Source organism: Bos taurus, chromosome 2 (assembly GCF_002263795.3).
Source record: "Bos taurus isolate L1 Dominette 01449 registration number 42190680 breed Hereford chromosome 2, ARS-UCD2.0, whole genome shotgun sequence".
Taxonomy (NCBI): Eukaryota; Metazoa; Chordata; class Mammalia; order Artiodactyla; family Bovidae; genus Bos; species Bos taurus.
In genome coordinates, this window is record NC_037329.1 from 76907120 (window position 1) to 76932378 (window position 25259).

A 25259-nucleotide genomic window follows, 5' to 3' on the forward strand; every position below is an offset into this window, starting at 1 on the left:
CTCCTCCCTCTTTGCTTCTCTATGTAATTCTTTGAACATCTCTGAGTGTTCCAGACTGTGGAGAGCATGCAGGGAATTGATTGCTGGCGAGATTGCTCTCTCCACTTTTCTTCTCCTCCTGGTCACCTCTATTTCCTTCCTCCCTCTTCTCCTCTCCATGTAAATCTGTGAACCTCTCTGGGTGTCCCTCACTATGGAGAATCTTTTCACCATTAACCTAGATGTTTTATCATCTGTGCTGTATGGATAGAGAAGTCTTGATGCTACTGTAAGAATAAGACTAAAACCCAGAGGCAGAAGGCTGAAATTCAAAACTTGAGACCCCAGAAAACTCCTGACTTCATGAACATTAATTGGCAAGAGCTATTCCAAAAACCTCCATACCTACACTGAAACCAAGCACCACCCAAGAGCCAACAAGTTCCAGAGCAAAACATACCAAGCTAATTATCCAGCAATGCAGGAACACAGCCCTGAGCATTAAAATATAGGCTGCCCAAAGTCACACCAAACCCACAGACACCTCAAAACTCACTACTGGATACTTCATTACACTCCAGAGAGAAGAGATAAAGCTCCACCCAACAGAACACAGATGCAAGCTTCCCTAACCAGGAAACCTTGACAAGCCACTAGTCCAACCCCACCCACAGGGAGCAACCTCCACAATAAAAAAGAACCACAAACTTCTAGCCTACAGAAAGGCCACTGCAAAAACAGTAATCTAAACAAAATGAAAAGGCAGAGAAATATTCAGCAGGTAAAGGAACATAATAAACGCCCATGAAACCAAACAAAAGAGGAGGAGATAGGGAGTCTACCTGATAAAGAATTCAGAATGATGATAGTAAATGTGATCCAAAATCTTGAAAACAAAATAGAGTTACAGATAAATACACTGGAAATGAGGATTGAGAAAATTCAAGAAATGTTTAACAAAGACCTATAAGAAATAAAAAAGAGTAAATCAATAATGAATAATGCAATAATTGGGATCAAAAGCACTCTAGAAGGAACCAACAATAGAATAATTGAGGCACAAGATACGATAAGTTAGATGGAAGATAGAATGGTGGAAATAAATGAAGCAGAGAGGGGGAAAAAAAAAAAAAGAAATGAGGACAACCTCAGAGACCTCTAGGACAATATTAAATGCCTCAATATTTCAATCATAGGAGTCCCAGAATAAGAAGACTGAAAAGCTATCAGAAAATACTTGAGGAGATAATAGTTGAAAACTTCCCTAAAATGGGGAAGGAAATAGCCACCCAAGTCCAAGAAACTCAGAGAGTCTTAAACAGGATAAACCCAAGGCAAAACACCCCAAGACACATATTAATCAAATTAATGAAGATCAAACACAAAGAGCAAATATTAAAAGCAGCAAGGGAAAAACAACAAATAACACACAAGGGGATTCCCATAAGGATAACAGCTCATCTTTCAACAGAAACTTTTCAGAGCAGAAAGGAATGGCAGGACATACTTAAAGTGGTGACAAAGAAAAACCTACAGCCCAGATTACAATACCCAGAAAGGATCTCATTCAAATATGAAGGAGAAAACAAAAGCTTTACACAAGCAAAAGCTGAGAGAATTCAGCATCACCAAACCAGCTCTTCAACAAATGCTAAAGGATCTTCTCTAGACAGGAAACACAGAAAAGGTTTATAAACTCGAACCCAAAACAACAAAGTAAATGGCAAAGGGATCATACTTACTAATAATTACCTTAAATGTAAATGTGTTGAATGCCCCAACCAAAAGACAAAGACTGGTTGAGTGGATACACAAACAAGACACCTATCTATGCTGTCTACAAGAAACCCACCTCAAAACAAGGAACTTATACAGACTGAAAGTGAAGGGCTGGAAAAAGATATCTCATGGAAACGGAGACCAAAAGAAAGTGGGAGTAGCAATACTTATATCAGATAAAATAGACTTTGAAATAAAGGTCATGAAAACAGGCAAAGAAGGACACTACATAATGATCAAAGGATCAATCCAAGAAGAAGATATAACAATTATAAATATATATGCACCCAACATAGAAGCATTGCAATATGTAAGGCAAAAGCTAACAAGTATGAAAGGGGAAATTAACAGTAACACAATAGTGGGAGACTTTAATACCCCACTCACACCTATGGATGAACTAAAATTAAATTAGCAAGGAAACACAAACTTTAAATGATACAATGGACCAGTTAGATCTAATTGATATCTATGGGACATTTCACCCCCAAACAGTGAATTTCAACTTTTTCTCAAGTGCACATGGAACATTCTCCAAGATAGATCACATCCTGCACCATAAATCTAACCTTGGTAAATTCAAAAAATTGAAATCATTTCAAACATCTTTTCTGATCACAATGTGGTAAGATTAGATATCAACTACAGGAAAAAAAATATCAAAAATACAAACATATGGAGGCTAAACAATATGTTTCTGAATAAGCAACAAATCACAGAAGAAATAAAAATATGCATAGAAACGAATGAACTTGAAAACACAACAACCCAAACCCTATGGGATTCAGCAAAAGCGGTGCCAAGGGGAAAGTTCATGGCAATACAAGCTTACCTCAAGAAACAAGAGAAGATTCAAATAAATAAACTAACTTTACACCTAAAGCAACTAGAAAAAGAGCAAATGAAGAAACCCAGGATTAGTGGAAGGAAAGAAATCATAAAAATTAAGGCAGAAATAAATGAAAAAGAAACAAAGGAGACTATAGCAAAAATCAACAAAACTAAAAGCTGGTTCTTTGAGAAGATAAATAAAATAGACAAACCATTAGCCAGACTCCTCAAGAAAAAAAGGGAGAAGAATCAAATCAACAAAATTAGAAATGAAAATGGAGAAATCACAACAGACAACACAGAAATACAAAGGATCATAAGAGACTACTATCAGCAACTATATGCCAATAAAATGGACAACTTGGAAGAAATGGAAAAATTCTTAGAAAACTATAACCTTCCAAAACTGAACCAGAAAGAAATAGAAAACCTTAACAGACCCATCACAACTACTGAAATTGAAACTGTAATAAAATTTTTTCCAAACAAACAAAAGCCCAGGACCAGATGGCTTCCCAGCTGAATTCTACCAAAAATTTAGAGAAGAGCTAACACCTATCCTACTCAAACTCTTCCAGAAGATAACAGAGGAAGGTAAACTGCCAAACTCACTCTGTGAGGCCACCATCACCCTAATACCAAAACCAGACAAACGTGCCACAGAAAAAGAAAACTACAGGCCAATATCACTGATGAACATAGATGCAAAAATCCTTAACAAAATTCTAGCAAACAGAGTCCAATAACATATTAAAAAGATCATACATCATGACCAAGTGGGCTTTATCCCAGGGATGCAAGGATTCTTCAGTATTCACAAACCAATCGATGTGATATACCACATTAACAAATTGAAAGACAAAACCCGTATGATTATCTCAATAGATCACAGAAAGCCTTTGGGAAATTCAACATCCATTTATGATAAAAAACCTTCCAGAAAGCGGGCATACAAGGAACATACCTCAACAAAATAAAAGCTATATATGGCAAACCCACAGCAAACATTATCTTCAATGGTAAAAAATTGAAAGCATTTCCCCTACAGTCAGGAACAAGACAAGGGTGCCCATTCTTACCACTACTATTCAACATGGTTTTGGAAGTTTTAGCCACAGCAATCAGAGCAGAAAAAGAATGAAAAGGAATCCCGATTGGAAAAGAAGAAGTAAAACTCTCACTGTTTGTAGATGATATGATCCTCTACATAAAGATGATATGATCCTCTACAAAATCCTAAAGACACCACCAGAAAATTACTAGAGCTAATAAATGAATATAGTAAAGTTGCAGGATATAAAATTAATACACATAAATCCCTTGCATTCCTATACACTAACAATAAGAAAACACAAAGAAAATTAAAGAAACAATTCCATTCACCATTACAACGAAACAAATAAAATATTTCTACCTAAAGAAATAATAAATAAATAAATCTACCTAAAGAAACAAAAGACTTTTATATAGAAAACTGTAAAACACTGATAAAAGAATCAAAGATGACACAAATAGATGGAGAAATATACTGTGTTCATGGATTGGAAGAATCAATATAGTGAAAATGAGTATACTACCAAAAGCAATCTATAGATTCAATGCAACCCCTATCAAGCTACCAACAGTATTTTTCAGAGAACTAGAACAAATAATTTCACAAATAATAAACCTCAAATAGCCAAAGCAATCTTGAGAAAGAAGAATGGAACTGGAGGAATCAACCTGCCTGACTTCAGGCTATACTACAAAGCTACAAGTCATCAAGACAGTATGGTACCGGCACAAAGACAGAAACATAGATCAATGGAACAAAATAGAAAACCCAGAGATAAATCCACACACCTATGGACACCTTATCTTTGACAAAGGAGGCAAGAATATACAATGGAGAAAAGACAACCTCTTTAACAAGTGGTGGTGGGAAAACTGGTCAACCACTTGTAAAAGAATGAAACTAGAACAGTTTCTAACACCATACACAAAAATAAGGTCAAAAATGGATTAAAGGTCTAAATATAAGACCAGAAACTATAAAACTCCTAAAGGAAAACAGGCAAAACACGCTCTAACGTAAATCATAGCAGGATCCTCCATGACCCACCTCCCAGAGTAATGGAAATAAAAGCAAAAATAAACAAATGGGACCTAATCAAACTTAAAAGCTTTTACACAACGAAGGAAACTATAAGCAAGGTGAAAAGACAGCCTTCAGAATAGGAGAGTTCAGTTCAGTTCAGTTGCTTAGTCATGTCCGACTCTTTGCAATCCCATGAACCACAGCATGCAAGGTCTCCCTGTCCATCAGCAAGTCCTGGAGTCCACCCAAACCCATGTCCATTGTGTCGGTGATGCCATCCAACCATCTCATCCTCTGTTGTCCCCTTCTCCTTCTGCCCTCAATCTTTCCCAGCATCAGGGTCTTTTCAAATGAGTCAGCTCTCCACATCAGGTGGCCAAAGTATTGGAGTTTCAGCTTCAACATCAGGCCCTCCAATGAACACCCAGGACTGATCTCCTTTAGGATGGACTGGTTGGATCTCCTTGTAGTCCAAGGGACTCTCAAGAGTCTTCTCCAACACCACAGTTCAAAAGCATCAATTCTTCGGTGCTCAGCTTTCTTCACAGTCCAACTTTCACATCCATATATGACTACTGGAAAAACCATAGCCTTGACTAGATGGACCTTTGTTGACAAATAATGTCTCTACTTTTTAATATACTGTCTAGGTTGGTCATAACTTCCCTTCCAAGGAGCAAGAATCTTTTAATTTCATGCCTGCAATCACCATCTGCCATGATTTTGGAGCCCAGAAAAATAAAATCAGCCACTGTTTGCACTGTTTCCCCATCTATTTGCCATAAAGTGATGGGACTGGATGCCATGATCTTAGTTTTCTGAATGTTGAGCTTTAAGCCAACTCTCTCCTTTCAGAATGGGAAAAAATAATAGCAAATTAAGGAACTGACAAAGAATTAATCTAAAATATATACAAGCAGCTCATGCAGCTCAATTCCAGAAAAATAAACGACCCAATCAAAAGATGGGCCAAAGAACTAAACAGATGTTTCTCCAAAGAAGACATGCAGATGGCTAACAAACACATGAAAAGATGCTCAACATCACTCATTATCAGAGAAATGCAAGTCAAAACCACAATGAGGTACCGTCTTACACTGGACAGAATGGCTGCTATCAAAAAGTCTACAAACAATAAATGCTGGAGGTCGGGGGGGTGGGGGGAGAAAAGGGAACCCTCTTACACTGTTGGTGAGAATGCAAACTAGTAGAGCCACTATAGAAAACAGCATGGATATTCCCTTAAAAACTGGAAATAGAACTGCTATATGACCCAGCAATCCCACTGCTGGGCATACACACTGAGGAAACCAGAATTGAAAGAGACACGTGTACCCCCATATTCATCGCAGCACTATTTACAATAGCTAGATATGGAGGCAATCTAAGAAGTCCATCAGCAGACGAATGGATAAGAAAGCTGTGGTGCATATACACAATGGAATATTACTCAGCCATTAAAAAGAAAGCGTTTGAATCAGTTCTAATGAGGTGGATGAAACTGGAACCTGTTATACAGAGTGAAGTAAGTCAGAAAGAAAAACACCAATACAGTATATTAATGCATATATATGGAATTTAGAAATATGGTAACGTTGACCCTATATGTGAGATAGTAAAAGAGACACAGATGTAAAGAACAGAATTTTGGACTCTGTGGAAGAAGGCAAGGGTGGGATGATTTGAGAGATTAGCATTGACACATGTATATTACCAGATGTTAACTAGATCGTCAGTCTAGTTTCGATGCATGAGACAGGGCGCTCAGGGCTGGTGCACTGGGACAACCCTGAAGGATGGGATGGGAGGGAAGTGGGTGGGGGGTTCAGGATAGGGGACACATGAACACCCGTGGCTGATTCATGTCACTGTGTGGCAAAGACCACTGCAATATTGTCAAGTAATTAGCCTCTAATTAAAATAAATAAATAAATTTAAAGAAAGAGAACAAAAGAAAAGACAAAGAGATGGGTTATCCCCTGGAGCCTCTAGCAAAAAATGCAAATTGACAGCATCTTGATTTTAGCTCAGTGGGAACCTGTATTAGACTTCTGCAGAGCTGTAAGACAAAGCATGTGTTGTTATATGCTAAGTTGTTTAAGTTTATGCTAATTTCTTATAATTTCTCTGCTCTTCTCCAGTAGCATATTGGGCACCTACTGACCTGGGGTGTTCGTCTTTCAGTGTCATATCTTTATGCATTGTCATACTGTTCATGGGGTTCTCAAGGCAAGAATGTTGAAGTGGTTTGCCATTCCCTTCTCCAGTGGACCACATTTACAGAACTCTCCATCATGACCCATCCATCTTGGCTGGCCCTATATGACATGGATCATGGTTTCATTGAGTCAGACAAGGCTTGTGATCCATGTGATCAAATGCTTCAAGATGGTGAAGTAGAAGGACATGCAATCATCTTCTCCTGTGAGTGCTAGGGAGTCTCCAGCGGCAAGAGACTGGTTCCATATTGGGAAAGGAATATGTCAAGGCTGTATATTGTCAATCTGTTCATTTACCTTCTGTGCAGAGTATATCATGAGAAATACCAGGCTGTATAAAATACAAGCTGGAATCAATATTGTGGGGAGAAATATCTGTAAACTCAGATAGGCAGATGACACCATCCTTATGGCAGAAAGTGAAGAGGAACTAAAGAGCCTTTTGATGAAGGTGAAAGGGGAGAGTGAAAAAGCTGGCTTAAAGCTTAGCATTCAAAAAACAAAGATCATGGCATCTAGTCCCATTACCTCACAGCAAATAGATAGAGAAACAATGACAGACTGCATTTTCTTAGGCTCCAAAATCACTGCAGATTATTACTGCAGCCATGAAATTAAAAGATGCTGATCCTTGGAAGAAAAGCTATGACCATCCTAGACAGCATACTAGAAAGCAGAGGCATTACTTTGCTGGCAAAGTTCTGTCTAGTCAAAACTATGGTTTTCCAGTAGTCATGTATGGATGTGAAAATTGGACCATAAAGAAGGCTGATTGCTGAAAAATTGATGCTTATGAACTGTGGTGTTGGAGAAGACTCTTGAGAGTCCCTTGAACTGCAAGGAGATCAAACCAGTCCATCCTAGAGGAAATTAGTCCTGAATGTTCATTGGAAGGAGTGATGCTGAAGCTGAAGCTCCAGTACTTTGACCACCTGATGCAAAGAGCTGACTCATTAGAGAAGACCCTGATGCTGGGAAAGACTGAAGGAAGAAGGAGAAGGGGATGACAGAGGATGAAATGGTGGATGGCATCACTGACTCAGGGAACATAAGTTTGAGAAAGCGCTGGGAAATGGTGAAGGACAGGGAAGCCTAGTGGTGCAGTCCATGGGGTAGCAAAGAGTTGGACATGACTGAGTGACTCAGCAACATCAACAACAATTTTTTACAACAGCCACATTGAATTAATACACATAATTTCTTTTATTTTCCTGTAAGATAAGAGGGATGATAAATTAGTGAGGTTTACATGGGCGTTGCTCAGGAAGGAATAATAATAAGGTCAAAAGTAGACATAGCGTTGTTGAGGGATATTAGTTTCTAATTTTCCTCTATATGTCCACTATATAACTTCCCTAAATGTGGCCAACAAAATGCTTGCTTGATGATCCTTGGAAGCACTTTTTGATCATTAATGACTGGAAGTAAATTATAATTAATCTGATTGAAAGTCCTTGTCTTCTTCCAGAAAATAAGCCTATTATCATAATAAAATAACTATTTGAACCATCTAGGTCTATTAAAACTGTTATGCTTTAAAAGAGGGGGGAAAGTCCATCCTGCTTTGTCATCTTATGCAATTGCATCACAGAAATTTGTTCAAATGATCCTTATTAAAATAAAGAAATGGCATACTGAGTAATATTACCACAAATCTTGAAGAAAATGAGACATTTGATCTCGCCATGATTCATAAATGATTCCCTCATTATCTTTTATAAAAACTCAAAGACACTTTGGGAGATTGAGTGCTGTCATAGAAAATCCATGCTCACCAGTCAGTAATATGGACAGAACTAAGCATGTGAAAATCTTGAATATATGGTCAAGCTATTAGTGTATGAAAATGTATTAGTATATAGTGTATACAAGCTGCTGAAAACACCAAACATGATAAACTTTTGAGAGGATCACTTTAAATTTCCTATCTCTGCCTCATTTCACTTTTTTTCTTACTATCATTTTGAGTGAAGTATTGTAATGAGTATTGTAGTATGCTTGAATTAATCACCAGCATCCATAAATAAATTGTGATGGGGATAATGATCTAAATTCTGTAATATAAAACATCTAGAGTGTAGAGGAGATTTATTAAGTATTTGTTACAGTTCATAAAATACATGAATGAAAATTTAGAAGTTTGAAACATTATCTCAAGGCAAAATAGCCCAAGCAATTTTCTGTGATATGTGGTTGATGTATTGACACATATTTTGGGTAGACTTTTGAGAAAGTAGATGAAGACAAAGAAAGGACAATTTCCTTTATTCAAAGAATAAAAAGGCACTTTCTGTAATTTCAAACATTACTTAACATGAAGATGGAGCAGTTTTTTTTTTTTTTTTTTTTTTAACTAATTGTTTTTCACATTGCAGAGAATCTTGGATTGGATGCTGAAGTTGCTAAAGCCAATGCCCTGGGTTTTGTTGGGTGTCTGGCCTCAGTCCAATACAACCATATTACACCACTGAAGGCAGCCCTGCGCCATTCTACCACTGCACCTATAACCATCCAAGGGGCCTTGATAGAATCCAGCTGTGCCTCTCTGATGGATTCGGATGTGAATGCGGTGACCACGGTGCACTCCTCATCAGGTGTGCAAGAAAATACTCCATGAAACTTCTTTCACCAGTACTACGTAGATGTCTTCAAGAAGCTTTCAGGCTAAAGGCTAACGTGAATCAATTCCTTACCTTGTATGATTACAGGCAGTTAAGAATTATGACTGGTTTCTTAGATTGATATTTAATATATTTAAATAATCCTATTTCTAATATAGAGCTTCCGAGGTGGCTCAGTGGTAAATAATTTGCCTGCTAAGCAGAAGACGCAGGTTCTATCCCTGGGTCAGGAAGATCCCCTGGAGAAGGAAATGGCTACCCCCTCCAATATTCTTGCCTGGGAAATCCCATGGACAGAGGATCCTAGAAGGCTACAGTACACAGGGTCGCAAAAAGAGTTGGACAGGATTTAGCTATCAAACAACAACTTCTAATATAATGAGTAGTTAGAAATGCATACATATATGTCTGTGAGTGAGTGAGTGAAAGTCACTTAGTCATGTCTGACTCTTTGTGACCCCATGGACTATAAAGTCCATGGAATTCTCCAGGCCAGAATGCTGGAGAGCGTAGCCTTTCCATTCTCCAGGGGATCTTCCCAACCCAGGGATTGAAACCAGGTATCCCACATTGCAGGCAGATTCTTTACCAGTTGAGCCACAAGGGAAGCCCAAGAATACTGGAGTGGGTAACCTTTCCCTTCTCCAGTGGATCTTCCCAATCCAGGAATTGAACCAGGATCTCCTTCATTGCAGGTGGATTATTTACCAACTGAGCTATCAGGGAAGCCCATATATGTATGTAGGTATATTTATTTTTTCACTACTATTTAAAGTGGCTACTGCTCTGAGGATTGAGGAGTTTTGAGGACAGGAAGGTAAGCTGGTCTTTGAACTAATAAAATTCATGTGATTAAAACCAACCTTCCTTAATAATAGGAAAGCCCCATGGTAGTATCATCCACATATCTTCTCTTATTCTACCACTCCTTGAAATACCTTTTCTAGCTTTATTAGTCACCATCATCCTAGGTGTCTAGAAGTATTCTTAGGATTTAATTTAGTCAGGTATGTTCATCAATTGCCAAATAAGTTATGAATTATGAGCAAAGAAAGGGCATAGAGTTTTTTTCTACCTTCTTATTACTGATCTTGGTGTTTTCTTGGCAGCAGTCAGGTATGTATCCTAGAAAAGTACGTGAATGTGACACTTGGCTGGGCTTGATTTGTGTTCTGAATCTTCCAATGCTAGACTATGGAATTTTTGGCAGGTTACTTAATAGCTTTGGTATCTGTGAAAATGGGAAAAACAATAATCATGTTGGAGTCATTTTCAGAGAATTAAATGATAGAGCAGTACTAATGATAGGTGCTGTAAGTCCTGAAAATTTTATGTGCACTATATGGATACCTCTAGGATCATTAACCCATTTTAATACCTTTGCAGGTTGTTGTTTTAAAATGTACATAGTTCAGTGTCACCAGACTGATAAGTGTCAGAGCAAAGATTAGAACCCAGGTCTAGGTGCCTTCAAACTTGATGCTCTTTAAAAAACAAACAAACAAAAAACATATATGTTAATGCACATCTAGTAAAACCCTCTAGTGAGGGTTTCCTGGGTGTGTTAATGCACCAACACTTTTGTTCTTTCCTGCCAATGAGCTCATAAATCTCTTGTAATGAAAGAAACCTCTGAAGCAGAGGCAAGTGTGATTGAGGGAAGAAGGTGTTGTCATGTATAGAAACTGTCCAGCAAAGCAGAAAAGGACATCAAAAGTAGGCTGAGAGGTAAGCAGTAGAATAAAGCAGACATAATACCACCATCACTTTGTTTAACCCCTTATATTACAGCTTATATAGAATCTAACAGAATCATGCAAGTATGGGGTATAAGCAGAGTACTTCAAATACTCTTTTTTTTTTTTTTTTCTGTATATGCTTGTTTGGGTTCCTTCCAAAATGCCAGCTACTAACTCTCTGAGATCACCTGGTCTAACCACAGGTGTATCATCTCAACTGCATATTGTAGACCTTCTGCTAGGACTTTGAGTGTCTTTTACTCCTTTCAGATCTTTTTGGGAAGACAGATGAGCGGGAACCACTCACCAATGCAGTGCGAAGTGACTCGGCCATCATTGGAGGTAAACCATGATTTGTGGCTGAAAGCAGAACAGACATAAGTGATTCTGTGGTCTGGAGGAATTATCTGAATTCTTCCTCAATTGTGGCCATCCAGCACCCAGAGCCCTGCATGATCTGCAAGAATGTGAGCCTTTTCATGAATAGTCATAATGCTTTGATGATCGAAGACACCCTTCCCCCAGGCCAGGTACCAGCAGCTCCATGGAATCTTCTTTCCCTTCAACCACCAGGCAGCTGAGCACAGAGTCAACAGCTGGATAATTTACTTCGAGACAGGCAGCATGCATCCTGTTGATCTCATCCAGTTGTCATTTTTCCTAAAGCACAAACAAAGCAAACCAATAAAACTACATATGGAAAGAAGCCATGTTGGCATAAACAGATGGGCAAAGCCATCATCCTGTCGGGTTTTCTCCACCAAGTGGATCAAATGAGCAGGGTGAAGCCCACAGGACTGTAGTTTCCAATCCAGCAACACATATGGTTACAGAGGCAGATCTTGTCTGCTCTGCTGTGAACCCTGCCTTCCCTTCTCCTCCCTTACTTCTCCATTTTCTCCCTGCCTCTTGGTTTCTCCACTTTGTATTCTTCCTCAGCTTGGCTGCTACCTCCGGGAGCTTGATTTGTCCATCTGGGCCTTGCAACACAGAATGACTCCCAAACCTTGTTTAATGGAAGATGCCTGTGAGAGACTGAATTCATTTCCATCTGAGAACCAGGGTCCTCACAGTGCCCCTATCTCTGCCTTCTGGCAGGCTAGATGAGCTGTTCTACACCAGATGGAGTTTGCTCTTAAAAATCAACAGTAACCATTTATTTAACATCTATGGAATGAGCCCCATTACGGGTCAGGACCAGCACTAAGTGTAGAAGTAGAATGACGAAAAACATGGATGCTGCCCTGTAAGAACTCACAGCTTGGCTGGGGTCGGGTGGGATGGGGTGGGTAAACAGGTAACAACAGAACCAGTGAGTGGTGTTTTAAGGAAGGCAGCACAACTGGCAAGGGGAGCACAGAGGTGCATAATTACAATAAGATTGTGAGGAAGACACACACATACACATACACATACACACGTTTCCTTAACGAAGTTCTTCAAATGTCTGGCTTGAATTCCTGCTTCAGGAATAAAGTCCAAGTTGATTTTTGTTTTGCAACAAGAAATATAGGAAACCATTTGATGCCTATTTCTCTTCACATAATTTTTCATTTGACAAGTAGTAAAAGACTTTAGTGACTGCTGACTTTTTCCCACTAGTGTATAGGCTTCCTTGAGTCTAAGAACAGGATATTCACCCCAACCCCTGAAGAAAATTCATGGGAGTTCACAGCCTCCCACCCTAAATATTCCATGTCCTGAAGAAGTAGAAACCAGTTCTGTATTTCATCTCTTAAAGTTGCAGCCCATTCCTGGGTATCACTCACTATACCCAGTTTATTTCTAGGTTGGTTAACTTACCTGGTTTTACTTTGCCTTGTTCTAAAATAGTTGGGGAAAATGTTATATCATGGTTTAGGATCTTACTTTTTAAAATAAACATTTTGTCTCAAGAGTCATTCTACTTAGATAAGAAAACGGCAGAAAATATACTTTATTAGGAATGAATTTATCTTTGAATATCATAAATATTTTTCAAAGATTTTAATGTTGAGAAACATTCTTTCTTCTATAGATTCTTTTTCTCTTTAGAAATTTGACAGTATCCACATTTTTACCATCCTTTGCTGACTTTGCTATTCACTTCTCAAGAGAATTCCTGCCAAAGGTAGGGTCAAGACCTTAGGATCAGTGAGGATGACTTGCCAAGTAGGTCCAGTAAAATCACATACAATCAATCCAAAGTAGGGGAGAATGTGACACAGTAGGGCAGACATTTGCTATTGTAGTTGACTCTGGAAGACAGAAGGGTACCATCTTCAGACTACCCTGCATCTTACAGAGTATGCAGCAGGGTAAAATGCCCTGAATGTTTAGTAAGCATTTCATTATTAATAAGACATTTTTAGTAAAGCAAACATATATTGCAAACAAATTTACACCCATAGTGTATGTACCGGGAAGTGAGATACTTAAATATTATTTTCTAGGGTGCTGAAATAGTTCTAAGATACTTACTTATTTGCAAGGTGACAAAGAAGTGTGCTAATTAAAAGTGATTCAGGCATATTCTTGAAGGCAAGTCTTGAAGGAATTTATTAAGAGATCATTTTCTAGTCTGATTTCATGTTTATTTGATGACATTCTTAGTCTGTTAAATATAACCTTCTCTGATATAAACTGCCTTGCTCCGTCACTAGTCTGAAAGAGGGGTTTTTTTGCTAACTGAAGTCTGAAAACATTTTAGCCTGTGTTTATTTCTGGACACGTGGCAGAGTTTGTTGCTTGTTTGTTTTTGTTTGGTTCTTTGTCCTAAGTGACCTTGTTGTCTTCTTTAAATTCTTTCTCCTGATCAGATGATCTGTGATAATTGCCTTCTCTCTTGTCCCTCTTTCTCAACAGGAGTAATAGCAGTGGTGATATTCATCATCTTCTCGATCATTGGCATCATGAGCCGCTTCCTTTACCAGCATAAGCAGTCACATCGCACCAACCAGATGAAGGAGAAGGAATATCCAGAAAATTTGGACAGTTCCTTTAGAAATGACATTGATTTACAAAATACAGTGAGCGAGTGTAAGCGGGAATATTTCATCTGAAAAACTGCAGGGTCATCTCATATTCTTTTTTATTTTTGATTTCTCCTTATCCACTTTCTCCCATACTTTAATTTTGGTCATTATCTTTCTCTGTTTCCCTTTTATTTTGGGGACATACCTGCATTCACCAGAGCATCTATCCCCTCAAACTAGCCCAGAATACTAGGCAGCTATGACCACTGCCTTCCTCTTTAACAAACTTATCATGGTGAAAATGATCACTCAAGAGATTGATTTGACTACTTTAGACAAGGAAGAGACACATGGGTGTGCACATGTCCATATTCTGTTCTGTATTTCTGATTTCTAAGATGCAGCCTTCAGTTCTGCAACTATTCAGTCTTGCAGGCTTACCTTGAACCTGAGCTCTGTGACTTCGGCATGTAACCATCATCCTCGACACCCTCCCCCACTTCAAGTCCACTCTGACCAGAGAACTCAGGGTACCAAAAAGGAAGATGCTAGGGCCTGGTTTGTGTCAGTGGCACTTTAAAAGGAAAAAGAGAGGTTTGTTGTGTGTTAATTTTCCTTACTATAGGAAGCCCATTGCCCTAACTCATCATCATTGTTCACTCTCTTATCCCCTGAGTATTTTCAAAAATAGGACTCCTGATAGTCATAAGCTATTACTGTGTTCCTTTCTTACCACTCTCTCCTGTCTCCTGGGGCTGACACTTTAGAACAGCACACATAGCTTAAACCTAGGAGAAGCATGGAAAATAGTTGCTTGAAACTAGGAGGTAAAAAGACAGCTGCTAGGAAGTAGATGTTCTATAACTTCGAAAATGCCTCTTCTAATTTTGTAAGAAATATTAGCTAGGTTATTCCTGAGATTATTATACTGATATATATATATATATATATATATATATGTCAGTTATTGCATCAAAAAGCAACTCAAAGTCTAAAATAGTATTTGGTTCTGTGAAAGAGCTTAAATCATCTCAACTCAGCTTTAAAGAAAAATAAAAACAAGACAAAAACAAAAAGCAAAGCAAACAAACAACAAACAAAAACTGCATGAAAGCAAAGAAATGCCAAACAGATTTTTTTCCTTCCATCCCCTCACTAAAGATCTGGTGAAAAGCGTAAACACAAGTTTCACATTTTAGAATAGACAAATAACCCACGTCTGCCACTGAGCCATTTTTTTCTAGGAGGTTTAGGATGAACTGACATATGAAGCTTTCTGACTAGCTCCAGGAAGCTACCACTGCTTTTCATAATTTTAGAGGAGCCCTTAGGTTCTACAGCACATCATATTTTCAAGTCTGCTGCATCCTATGTATATAAAGGTCCCCACATGCTTCCTTCTATAGGCATAAACTCCCAGATGAGGCAGTGACATGTTTCAGGGTATGCATCATTTTGGTACCAAAACAGCCGAGAAACATCATCATTTCTTCAAGAAACAACATCATTGGGCTCATCCTCGAAGTGGTGGTAAGAATCCTGGTGGTTTTGCTATAGGAACATTCCTCACTCTTTGCCTCTGGGCCATCTTCAGGAAAAAGATAAGGGGAAAACTATATAAATGTTCTAGTATGCTGGGAATGCAAACAGAATGAGCCACAGATGTGGAAAGTACTTGCTGATTCTCTTTACAAGACAGACTCAATTTGAATTCCATCTTTTCCTTTTTGTGTCTGTCACCTCTGACTGTTTTAACACTTTCCTGCATGATGAGGCTCACAATGAGGGGCTCCTCAGCTTCACCCCATTTCAGGTCTATTTCAGGCTTTCAATGTCAAAGAACATGGGGAAAGAATTTCGTTTGCAATCATATTTCTCAAATAGTAGGTGTTCTAAAGACCTTTTAAAAATTTTATGTGGATTCTTACTTAATCATTTCCATTATATCCTTTTGCTAGCAAATTTATTTTAAAGTAATTCTAACAAGGGCTTTTTTTTTTTTTTCCCTTCTTACTTTAATAAGATGAATGATCCATTCATAACAGGAAAGATCTTAAAATATTGTTTCCTCCTGCCCTGTTCTCTCCTACTTCCAATGTTCACTTTTGGATTTTCTATTTCCATAAAAAGACTTTATAAATCAGCCTTTTGCTTGGCGACATCGTCCTCTGTCCCCTGAAATAAAAGTCATCATGTAGTGCAGTGGGTTTAGCCTGAAGCATCTCCAATAATGAAATGGAAAGAAAAAGAAGGTTGAGTAATAAAACTGGAACTGCTCGTTATTCAAGTCTCTGAGAAGTAGGGACTACATTTTGCTGACATAGTACAGATAAAAGAAATGGAGGACTAACAGAGGCCGATTTGGAGTATTCGTTTTTCTCATCTACTTATGCTTGTGGGTAGTTCCGTAGGGTGAAAACTTTGGGAAACTCCATCCTTGCCACATCTCCACTACAGAATCTACCAGCAAACCTCCCCATATCTGTAGACTATCTATCCATACATACTACGTATCACAGACTTAATGACGAATGCCAAGACAGTGCAATCAGCACATCACTCTTATAAGCAGAGTCTCAGGGCTAAATAAAACTTATTTTTACAGGGTTGGAATATTTCATAACCCCAGAGAACACTAACTTTCACTAGATGTATATGGAAAGCAAGCATGCTGCTCCTTCCAAAGGAAAACACACTTTTCAGTGACAAAGAAGTGTGAACTCTGCCTATATTTCCTCATTGGTACCAAAATCCATGGAGTTTTGTGCAACTGTTGATTTGTATGTTTCAATCCTTGAACAATTATAATATAAAGTAAAAGTCTTTGAAAGCATTCTGATGCCTCCTTAACCACAGTTTTCTGCTTTGAGTTTCCTGACTGCACACGTTGGCCAGTTGGATCGCCATAATCCTATACTTTAACTCTCTTTGGTAATTGCTGTTTACCAAAGTATTTCATAGAATGTGCTTTATAGGAAAACCAAAAACATCTGTGAAATTTCACATTTTAAGGGGGCCATTTCAATTATATAATTCTCACCAAACAAATCTATTTATGTAAGCAGCGGTGTGTTTGCTTACCGTAAACATATTTAATGCTGCATCATTCCTTATGTGCATAGGTTTGAATGCTATGGTTTATAGGAGAATTTGTCTAGAGAGTTAGACATTTGTCACTTCTCTAGATATATTTTTTAAGAAAAGCTTCACTTATTCTCTACTCTGAACTGCAAATGTAATATTTATTTTAAGGATCCTAGGGCTGGTTTTTTCAAAACAGTTTTTATGCCCTTGAGTAATAACAGAGATGGTACTAACCTGACTTCCTTCTTTTGTTAGACTATTGCCCACTACAGGGTAGCAGGAGCAGGATCAGAACAAAAGAAGAAAACTGGTCTGTACTTCATTCATGGAGTAATTATTACCCAATACTCTAAGGGCTGTGTTGGATACTGAGTATATTAACATATACTGCACCTTGTTCTTGCCCTTGGAAAGCCAAAATCTGGCAGGGGAGGCATGTATTGTTGTCATAGACTTGCTGGAGACTGAAAGAAACAGGTACTTTCTGGAAAATATTTCTATATATTTCTTCTTGTTTATTACTTCTGCCTTCAATAAGCTGCTTTGTGTTCCTTTCTTAAAGCAAGTATCAATCTCTGCAGGTATATTTCTCTGGAGGGAGATGGATTGACTCTGTAGGGACAAGAATAAATGATCTCCATCTCTAGAGTACTTCTGGGGAAGCTGTATTCTCTCCGTTCTTGTTTTAACTCTGGGTAGGGGATTCTGAAAGCCCTCCTTCTAAGGGTCAGACCTCAATGATCACACAGGGACCCTATCTGGGGTAGGAAACAACAATCTCCATTTTCCCCCTCTTCATTTCCCAGTTCTTTTATGAAATTTATTCATGACCTATTGCATGCCCTTGTTCTTCCAGATTTTCCTTAAGGCATTTTTGTCCTACTCTAGCTTCTCCTAAAACCCTACTGCATCCTACTGAACCATATTGACTCAATTTAGGAAGATCTCAAAGAACTGGATGAAGCACTGCTTTGAGTAACTCATTGACTCAAAGGTGTCATCCATCTAAATGAAGTCTCATATCTGTGCTCTGGGGGGATTTTTCCAATTCTGAAAAAAATCACACATTTCTCGTCTCTGCAAGAAGCTCATTCAGTTACAAGAGCTACCCCGGGAGACTCCAAGACCCTTATAGAGATAGGAATCAGGCCCTTGAGTTCTTTCCTATAAAATGTCTTGACAGCTTGTCCACCGATAACTGGCATCTTTTGAATTTCTACAAGGATACAATCCATCAAAACCATATTGTAGCCTGAGCTTGCCAAAGGAAATCTGAGACACAGTGTATAGCTCTTAACCTGAAGGCTGAGGCATACTTAATCCTCCTTTGTCCTAGAAGTCCCGAATAGACCAATCAATAAAGAGGCTTCCTTGTTCCTGACAATGCAGAGATGGTTAAAGGAAGAAGATTCCATCAAACTCAAAATTTTCAGAATACTTGGAAGACAACTGAGTGCTGTTTCATGTCTCTCATGCAGTTTGAAAGTGTTTTCTTAAAAACACACACAAAGTGTGATTGAATTATTTCTATTCTGTTCTTGAGTCTTTCTTACCCACCCTCCATTTCCTCACCCACACTCTTACTTGTTAAGTCATCTAATTTGCAGATTTTGCTTGTCTTTCATTTTTATTTCTGCTTCACAAATTCCAAATATTCAAACCTCTTAAAGGGAAAAAAAAAATCACAAACACATACCTACACAATCTCTTTGTCAAAATAGGGCTGATATACAGGCTTCCTCTATGACATCCTCCATACATCTCTGTTTGATAAGAAGAAACACATTTTCTTTTGAGTCAACAGTTATTTGAAACTTTCAGAGGAGGTTTTCATATTTAACTCTTTTTTCTGCTTTTGAGTAACTTTTGTCTACTTTGCACTAAGGTACTCTGAGGGAGAACAGAAAAGCACATTTTTTTTAGTGAACTACTGTACTTTGTAAGTGAGTTGTCTGTCTTTTGTAACGTTTATAGTCTACAAAACAGTAGAACAGACATGAGCAAAGATTAAAGCAAAAGTGGTTTGGGTGTTTTGACCACACTTGGTGGGAACAGGATGAGGAGAAAGAGAGAACAGGTGGCATAAACTTGGTAACAACTGATGACTTTCCCACAGAAGGGTTGCTGCTTCCAGAGAGCCTCACTGGTGGCAGCTCTTCCCACTTTCCTGGCTTTTAATTCTGGAATCTCTTTAGTGCATTTGGATCTTCACTTTACCCATTAGGGAAAGAGGCAATATCATGGGGTTTGCATGAGGGATTCTTTACTTAACTTGGCACAATATTTTTGTCTCTTCCCAGTACAACAACCACATTTTTTTTTCTAGATTAGTATTTCATTGGGATTTTTCTAGGATGCTTTAGAGCTATCACCACAATGATCTAATCTGCCCAGATTGAACAGTTAGAGGAACTATGAGGAAGCTCCTTAGGCCCACTACCCTGAATCAGCATTCCCCATGGGTAGAAGCCCCGAGGGACCTGAAATCAGCCTTGGGATCTTCCTCTCCCCCTTATTGGTCCAGCCATGCATGGACATGGCAGAATGATGATGAGATGTGCTACTCCCCATACCTGACAGTGAATACTTTCAGGGACCTATCACCCAACACTATCTGGGAACACTGCTTTCTTCAATCATCCCCAGTTATACAGGGGAACTTTTGCAAAAACAGCAGGACAAATTAAGAGGGCTGTCTTAGGTCACAATCAAAGGTGAAGCTAGTTGTTTTAGTGATTAAATCCTAGTCTTAATTTTCCTCAACATCATATTCTTCCATGCCTCCAATGCCAGAAGTAGCCTCAGGGGACACGAAAACCAGATGAAATAGACTGTTGTATTGCCCTGCAGACTCTTTGGAAAGCCTCCCCATAGATAGAATTTTCAGTAAACCTTAAGGAATAGTATTAATGAGCTTCTGCCTAGTCAGACATCCTAATTATAGCCAACATAATCCCCCAGTCTTCACAGGAATTATAGTCTCTTCTCTCTGAATGGCAGTGTCAATCTGTGTAACCTTGCCCTGCCTTAAATACTAATGCAAAAATACCAAACCTTGCTTACAACAGTGTGCTTATAAGGCAAGAGGGACTTTGTATTTAGTGAGGTCCAACATCAAGAATGCTTTCCTTCTGAATCTGGTAGTTGACAGGTCTCCTGATATGCTGTGCCACTTTGGGCTGTCACTCCCCTCAATCTACTGGAGGTGTCACTGGAAATTGGAATGCAGGCTGAGGAGGAACCACAGATAAGTCTCCAGGATATGCTAGGTAAGGAACTAGCAAACGTTTACTGCATAGGGCCAGATAGTCAGTACTTTAGCCTTTATAGGACAGCCAGTCTCCATTGCGGTTGCTCATCTTTCCTGTTGTAGTAGGAAGTGGGCCAAACATGGACAAAGAGTCATGGCTATGTTCCAGTAAAACTTTGTTTTCAAGAATAGGCAACATATCAGATTCGGTTCATGGGCTATAGTTTGCTGATCCTTGTTATGCAATATTACAATGTCCACTTCAGATGGAAAATCAGTTTTGTTCTGGCATAGAGTGGTCCTCCTTCTTGAAGAATGGGAAAGAGCAGGGAAATTATTTTTAACAAAGAAATGTTAAAATACAAAATAACCTCTTCTTCAAAAATATATATGTCAGATACTTATAATGGCAAAAGCACAAAACAGGTCACCTCTCTTTGTAGATCTTCTGGAGTCTAGCTTTTCCTTTTGACCTTCCCATATTTGTTCCTGAAACAGAATCCCAAGTGATGTTGCCTCATTTCAAGTCAGTTTTGTAGACCATGTAACATGTCTTAATACACTGTATGGGGGAAAAAAAATAAAAGTTAGCCTTAGATTTCTTTGTTTTCTATGGTTCCTGTTGTACAGAAGAAAGACTTACACTGTAAATAATGTATATTTAATAAAGAGAGAATTTTGTATGATTTTGTGTGGAAGACAAATGTGTCTCACTGTGTTTTCTTGGGTTAATGAAGAGTCAAACAATTAATCCCTTAACACCCATTCTCATTCCTTAGACCATTAACTCCCAGACAACATGACCTGTGGGGTTGCTGCAGAAACATGAACCTCACACTCCCCGGGTTTATTGATTTTACCAGGCCTAAAAGTGCTGCTGTGGGCTCTCTGAGAGCTCAGTGGTTTATACTGGCTCAGATGTATACAAGACCAAGCTCACTGACTTCATTAGAAGTCAAGTTCAAGGCTCAGGAGTCACTCTGGTTTCAGGGATGCACATGAAATCTGGGATGGGTGCTCTCCTAAACCTTCCTCAGCACCCACTCACTCACAGAAGCCATCCCCCATACCTCTCCTTGGCTATCCCTTTTTATCAGAGACAGTCTTAATTCCATATGTTTGAGACACTAAGTATGCATTGTCATGAAATGGAATTCACTTCATTGAGTGTTTATTAAGATTTCTATGTATGGAGCCAACAAACATAAATTGAAAACTGACATGGTTTTTCAACAGAACAGAATCATGACAACATCAGATTTAGCTTTCTTTTTTAATTTATTTATTTTATTGAAGTAGTTAATTTACAATTCTCTGTTCATTTCTGCTATACAGCAAAGCAATTCAGTTTTGCATAATATACACATTATTTTTAATATTCTTTTTCATGATGCTTTATCACAGGATATTGAATATAGCTCCATGTGCTCTACAGTAGGACCCTGTATGTTATCCCTTATATATGGAATCCAAAATATGGCACAAATGAGCCTGTCAATGAAGCAGACTCACATTTAACTTTTAAAAACTCATCAAACTGCACAGTGGAGAGTGGACCTTGGAAACAAAAGAAAAGGCAGAGAATAGTTGGGATGCACTTCAGAAGCCTGTAGTAGGGTATGGTGTCTGGGACCAGGGCTGTCATAGCGGAAGTTGTAATAAAGCTGTGTCCAAACACAACCAGTAGGGCTTGCTGACAGATTAAAGAGAAAGCATGAGGGAAACAAAGAATCTAGAAAGATGAGAATTTGGGGCTTAAGTGACTGAATGGGTGGGAGCAAATAGTTATGTTTTAGAGGAGTGTGGGCTGTGAAGTGGAAAAAGTGGATAAAAAATCCAGCTTGGGATTTTGTGAAGATTGAGATTCCAACTAGGTAATAGATTGTGGATTCAGAGCACGTATCTGGATATATACGTCTGCAGTTCAGGAGTGAGGTCTGGTCCAGAGAGACATGTGGAAGATATATGTATACCTATATGTATCTATTGTTGTTCTTTAGTGGCTAAGTTGTGTCCTACTCTTTTGCGACCTCATGGACCTTTTGTGACCCCACCAGGCTCCTCTGACCATAGGATTTCCTAGGCAAGAATCTGGAAAAGGTTATCATTTCCTATTCCAAGGAGTCTGCCCCACCCAGGAATCAATCCCTTGTCTCCTGCATTGGCAGGAGGATTCTTTACCACCAGGCCACCAGGGAAGCATATACATGTATAGATATAGACATATACATATATGTGTGTGTGTGTGAGAGAGAGAGAGAGAGACCAATTAAGATAGTCTAGAGTGTGAGTATAACTAGAAAATTTTTGACAGTGGACAGTGATCTGTCAGAGAACCAAGGGCCAGACATGGAGGGAGGAAGAAAAACAGATGAGTAAGCTGGGTTCCAGAAAACAAAGTGCTTAATCAAGGAGAAATGGACAGTCCTTCAACTCTGTTGAGAAACTAAGTGAGATGAGAATACATATTTAGCAAGAAAAGGTATCCAAGACCCTTTTCAGAGCCACTTGAAAAAGACATGGGAAGGAAATTCTGCTTGGAGTCATCTGACACCACAGAGAAGGTAGGGGATGGCAAGGACCAAGGCTTAAAGGAATCCAGGAGTATGGACATACATGGACTTGGACTAGGCACATGCATGTGTGCATGCTAAGTAGCTTCAGTCATGTCTGACTCTTTGTGACTCTATGGACTATAGTCTGCCAGACTTCTCTGTCCATGAGATTCTCCAGGCCAGAATACTGGAGTGGGTTGCCATGCCCTCCTCCAGGGGATCTTCCCAAACCAGGAACTGAACCCATGACTCTTATGTCTCCTATGTCTCCTGTATTGGCAGGCAGGTTCTTTTCCACTAGTGCTACCTGGGAAGACCTGGACCAGGCACACTGGGGTTCAAATCACAAAATATCCATTCTCTAGTTTTGTGTCTTAAATGACCCACCATAATCCTTACTTTTTTCATATTTAAATTGGAAAATAAAACAAAAATCTTAAAGATCTTTAGGAGTAAATGAAACAATACATGCAAACCAAGTAGCCAGGTCCATCATCTTCAGAGCCCTCCATAAAATTTCCCTATCATTATCACCCTACCACCTCCTATTGTGTAGAAAAAAATAACACGTATAACCTAAGAATTTAATACAAGGAGGCACAGACAAGGCAGTGCTGCTTTGCTTCTTAAGAGGGGTCAGACGTCGTTTGTAAGTGGACAAGACAAGACCAGGAAGAGGTCTTGAATTCTAGTTGTAGCTCCACCATCAATGTTTTGGAGAGGCCCAACCTGCCCAAAAGAGAGTCCACAACTCTAAATACTGAAATGAGTCAGGTATCTTAAACTTTGACAATACTTTTTGCTATCAGAGGAACTGATTAGAGAATTTGGCCAGACAATCATGCCTTCAAATACCAACTCTTCTAATTAGTAGCTGAGAGACAGTAAATAGATAAGCCCTTTATCATTTTCAAGGTTCAGAGCCTCATCACTCAATAGATTTTAAAGCAATGTGCTTGTACTTAAAATATATATCAGTTTTCCAAATATCTTTTTTGGATTCTGCTTTCTCCTCACGTCACATAATCAGAGGTACAAGAAGTAATGAAGGACTCTGTTAATCTTAACCTCCTGTTCATGCCTTCATATCTGTATTTGGTTTAAGTCTGTAGAGGAAAAATGATTCTCAGTCCAAACAGACATATAATAAGTGTGTGTGGGAGACCCTCATCGTATTTTTAATAGCAAATGTTTAAATTATATATGAATCTATTTTATTTTTCATGACACCTTTAAATTCCCAATGGCCTCAAATTTGATCAGGCAAATGATCTCCCAGAATCTGCACATCTGAGCCAGGCTAAAAGCACTTTGAAGGCACGCCAACTGTAGAGGAAGGAGTTTTGACACCAACACCTGGGGGCTGCTGAAAGCTGAGCCTAGAAAACGAAATCCATCCGTGGGGAGGACACAGGAGTGCTAGTGACAGCGCCATTTGAGAAGGCAAATCCAGTTCAACTGAGTACTCTGAGAGCCCCAACTGTTCAACTAGGTCTTGGATAATTAAAGGCTGCCTTAGAGCATCTCTTTCACTGAAAGGAGAAATGCCACCACCCCAGAGCACATGAAGATACTCCCTGGCAAAAGGCCAACATGGAGGCTCTCGCTGACCTGACACTTTGGTTTGGAAAGTGTGACAATTTGTCCTTGGTTGCCAGGGCTCTTTGTTGTGTGCAAAGCTCTCATTTAAGAGCTATGGGCTTTATGAGGAGGATTGGCATGAGTCAAATATACTCATGCAGTAATAATGCAAAAATAAAATAATTACCTTGCCAGTGGTTGTGGACCTATTGTAGGTCAAGTAGCTTATTTTATTTTATTTTTATTTTATTAAAGAAACTATTTATTAATTTCTTGATGAGGGAGTCTTAATAGTTGAGTTGGATTTTTTTTTTTTTTTTTTCCCTTGGCCAAACCCCGGAGCATGTGGAACTTTCCTGACCAGGGATCCAACCATACCCTCTGAAGTGCAAGTTCAGAGTCTTAACCTCTGGAACACCAGGGAAGTCCATGCTGAGTACTTTATGCAACACTTTCCTTCTTATTGTCACACTAAAACTATAAGAGAGATGTTGTTTTTTTCACTGTGCATATAAAAATATCCAACATGAGAAAATTAATTTGCTAAAAGAACTGCATAGTTTTTTCTGTCACAAATACTTGGATTCCAT

General features: G+C 38.8%; 1 protein-coding gene across 1 annotated transcript in view; it reads left to right on the forward strand.

Moving 5' to 3' along the window:
• CNTNAP5 (contactin associated protein family member 5) overlaps positions 1-21219 on the forward strand; it is a 1040042-nt gene extending 1018823 nt beyond the window's left edge. The window contains exons 22-24 of the mRNA XM_024981085.2: positions 9261-9479; positions 11516-11587; positions 14090-21219. Coding sequence (XP_024836853.1) covers positions 9261-9479; positions 11516-11587; positions 14090-14286 — 488 coding nt within the window. The 3' untranslated portion in view covers positions 14287-21219. The remainder of the gene's footprint in view (positions 1-9260; positions 9480-11515; positions 11588-14089) is intronic.
• The last annotated feature ends 4040 nt before the right edge of the window (positions 21220-25259 follow it).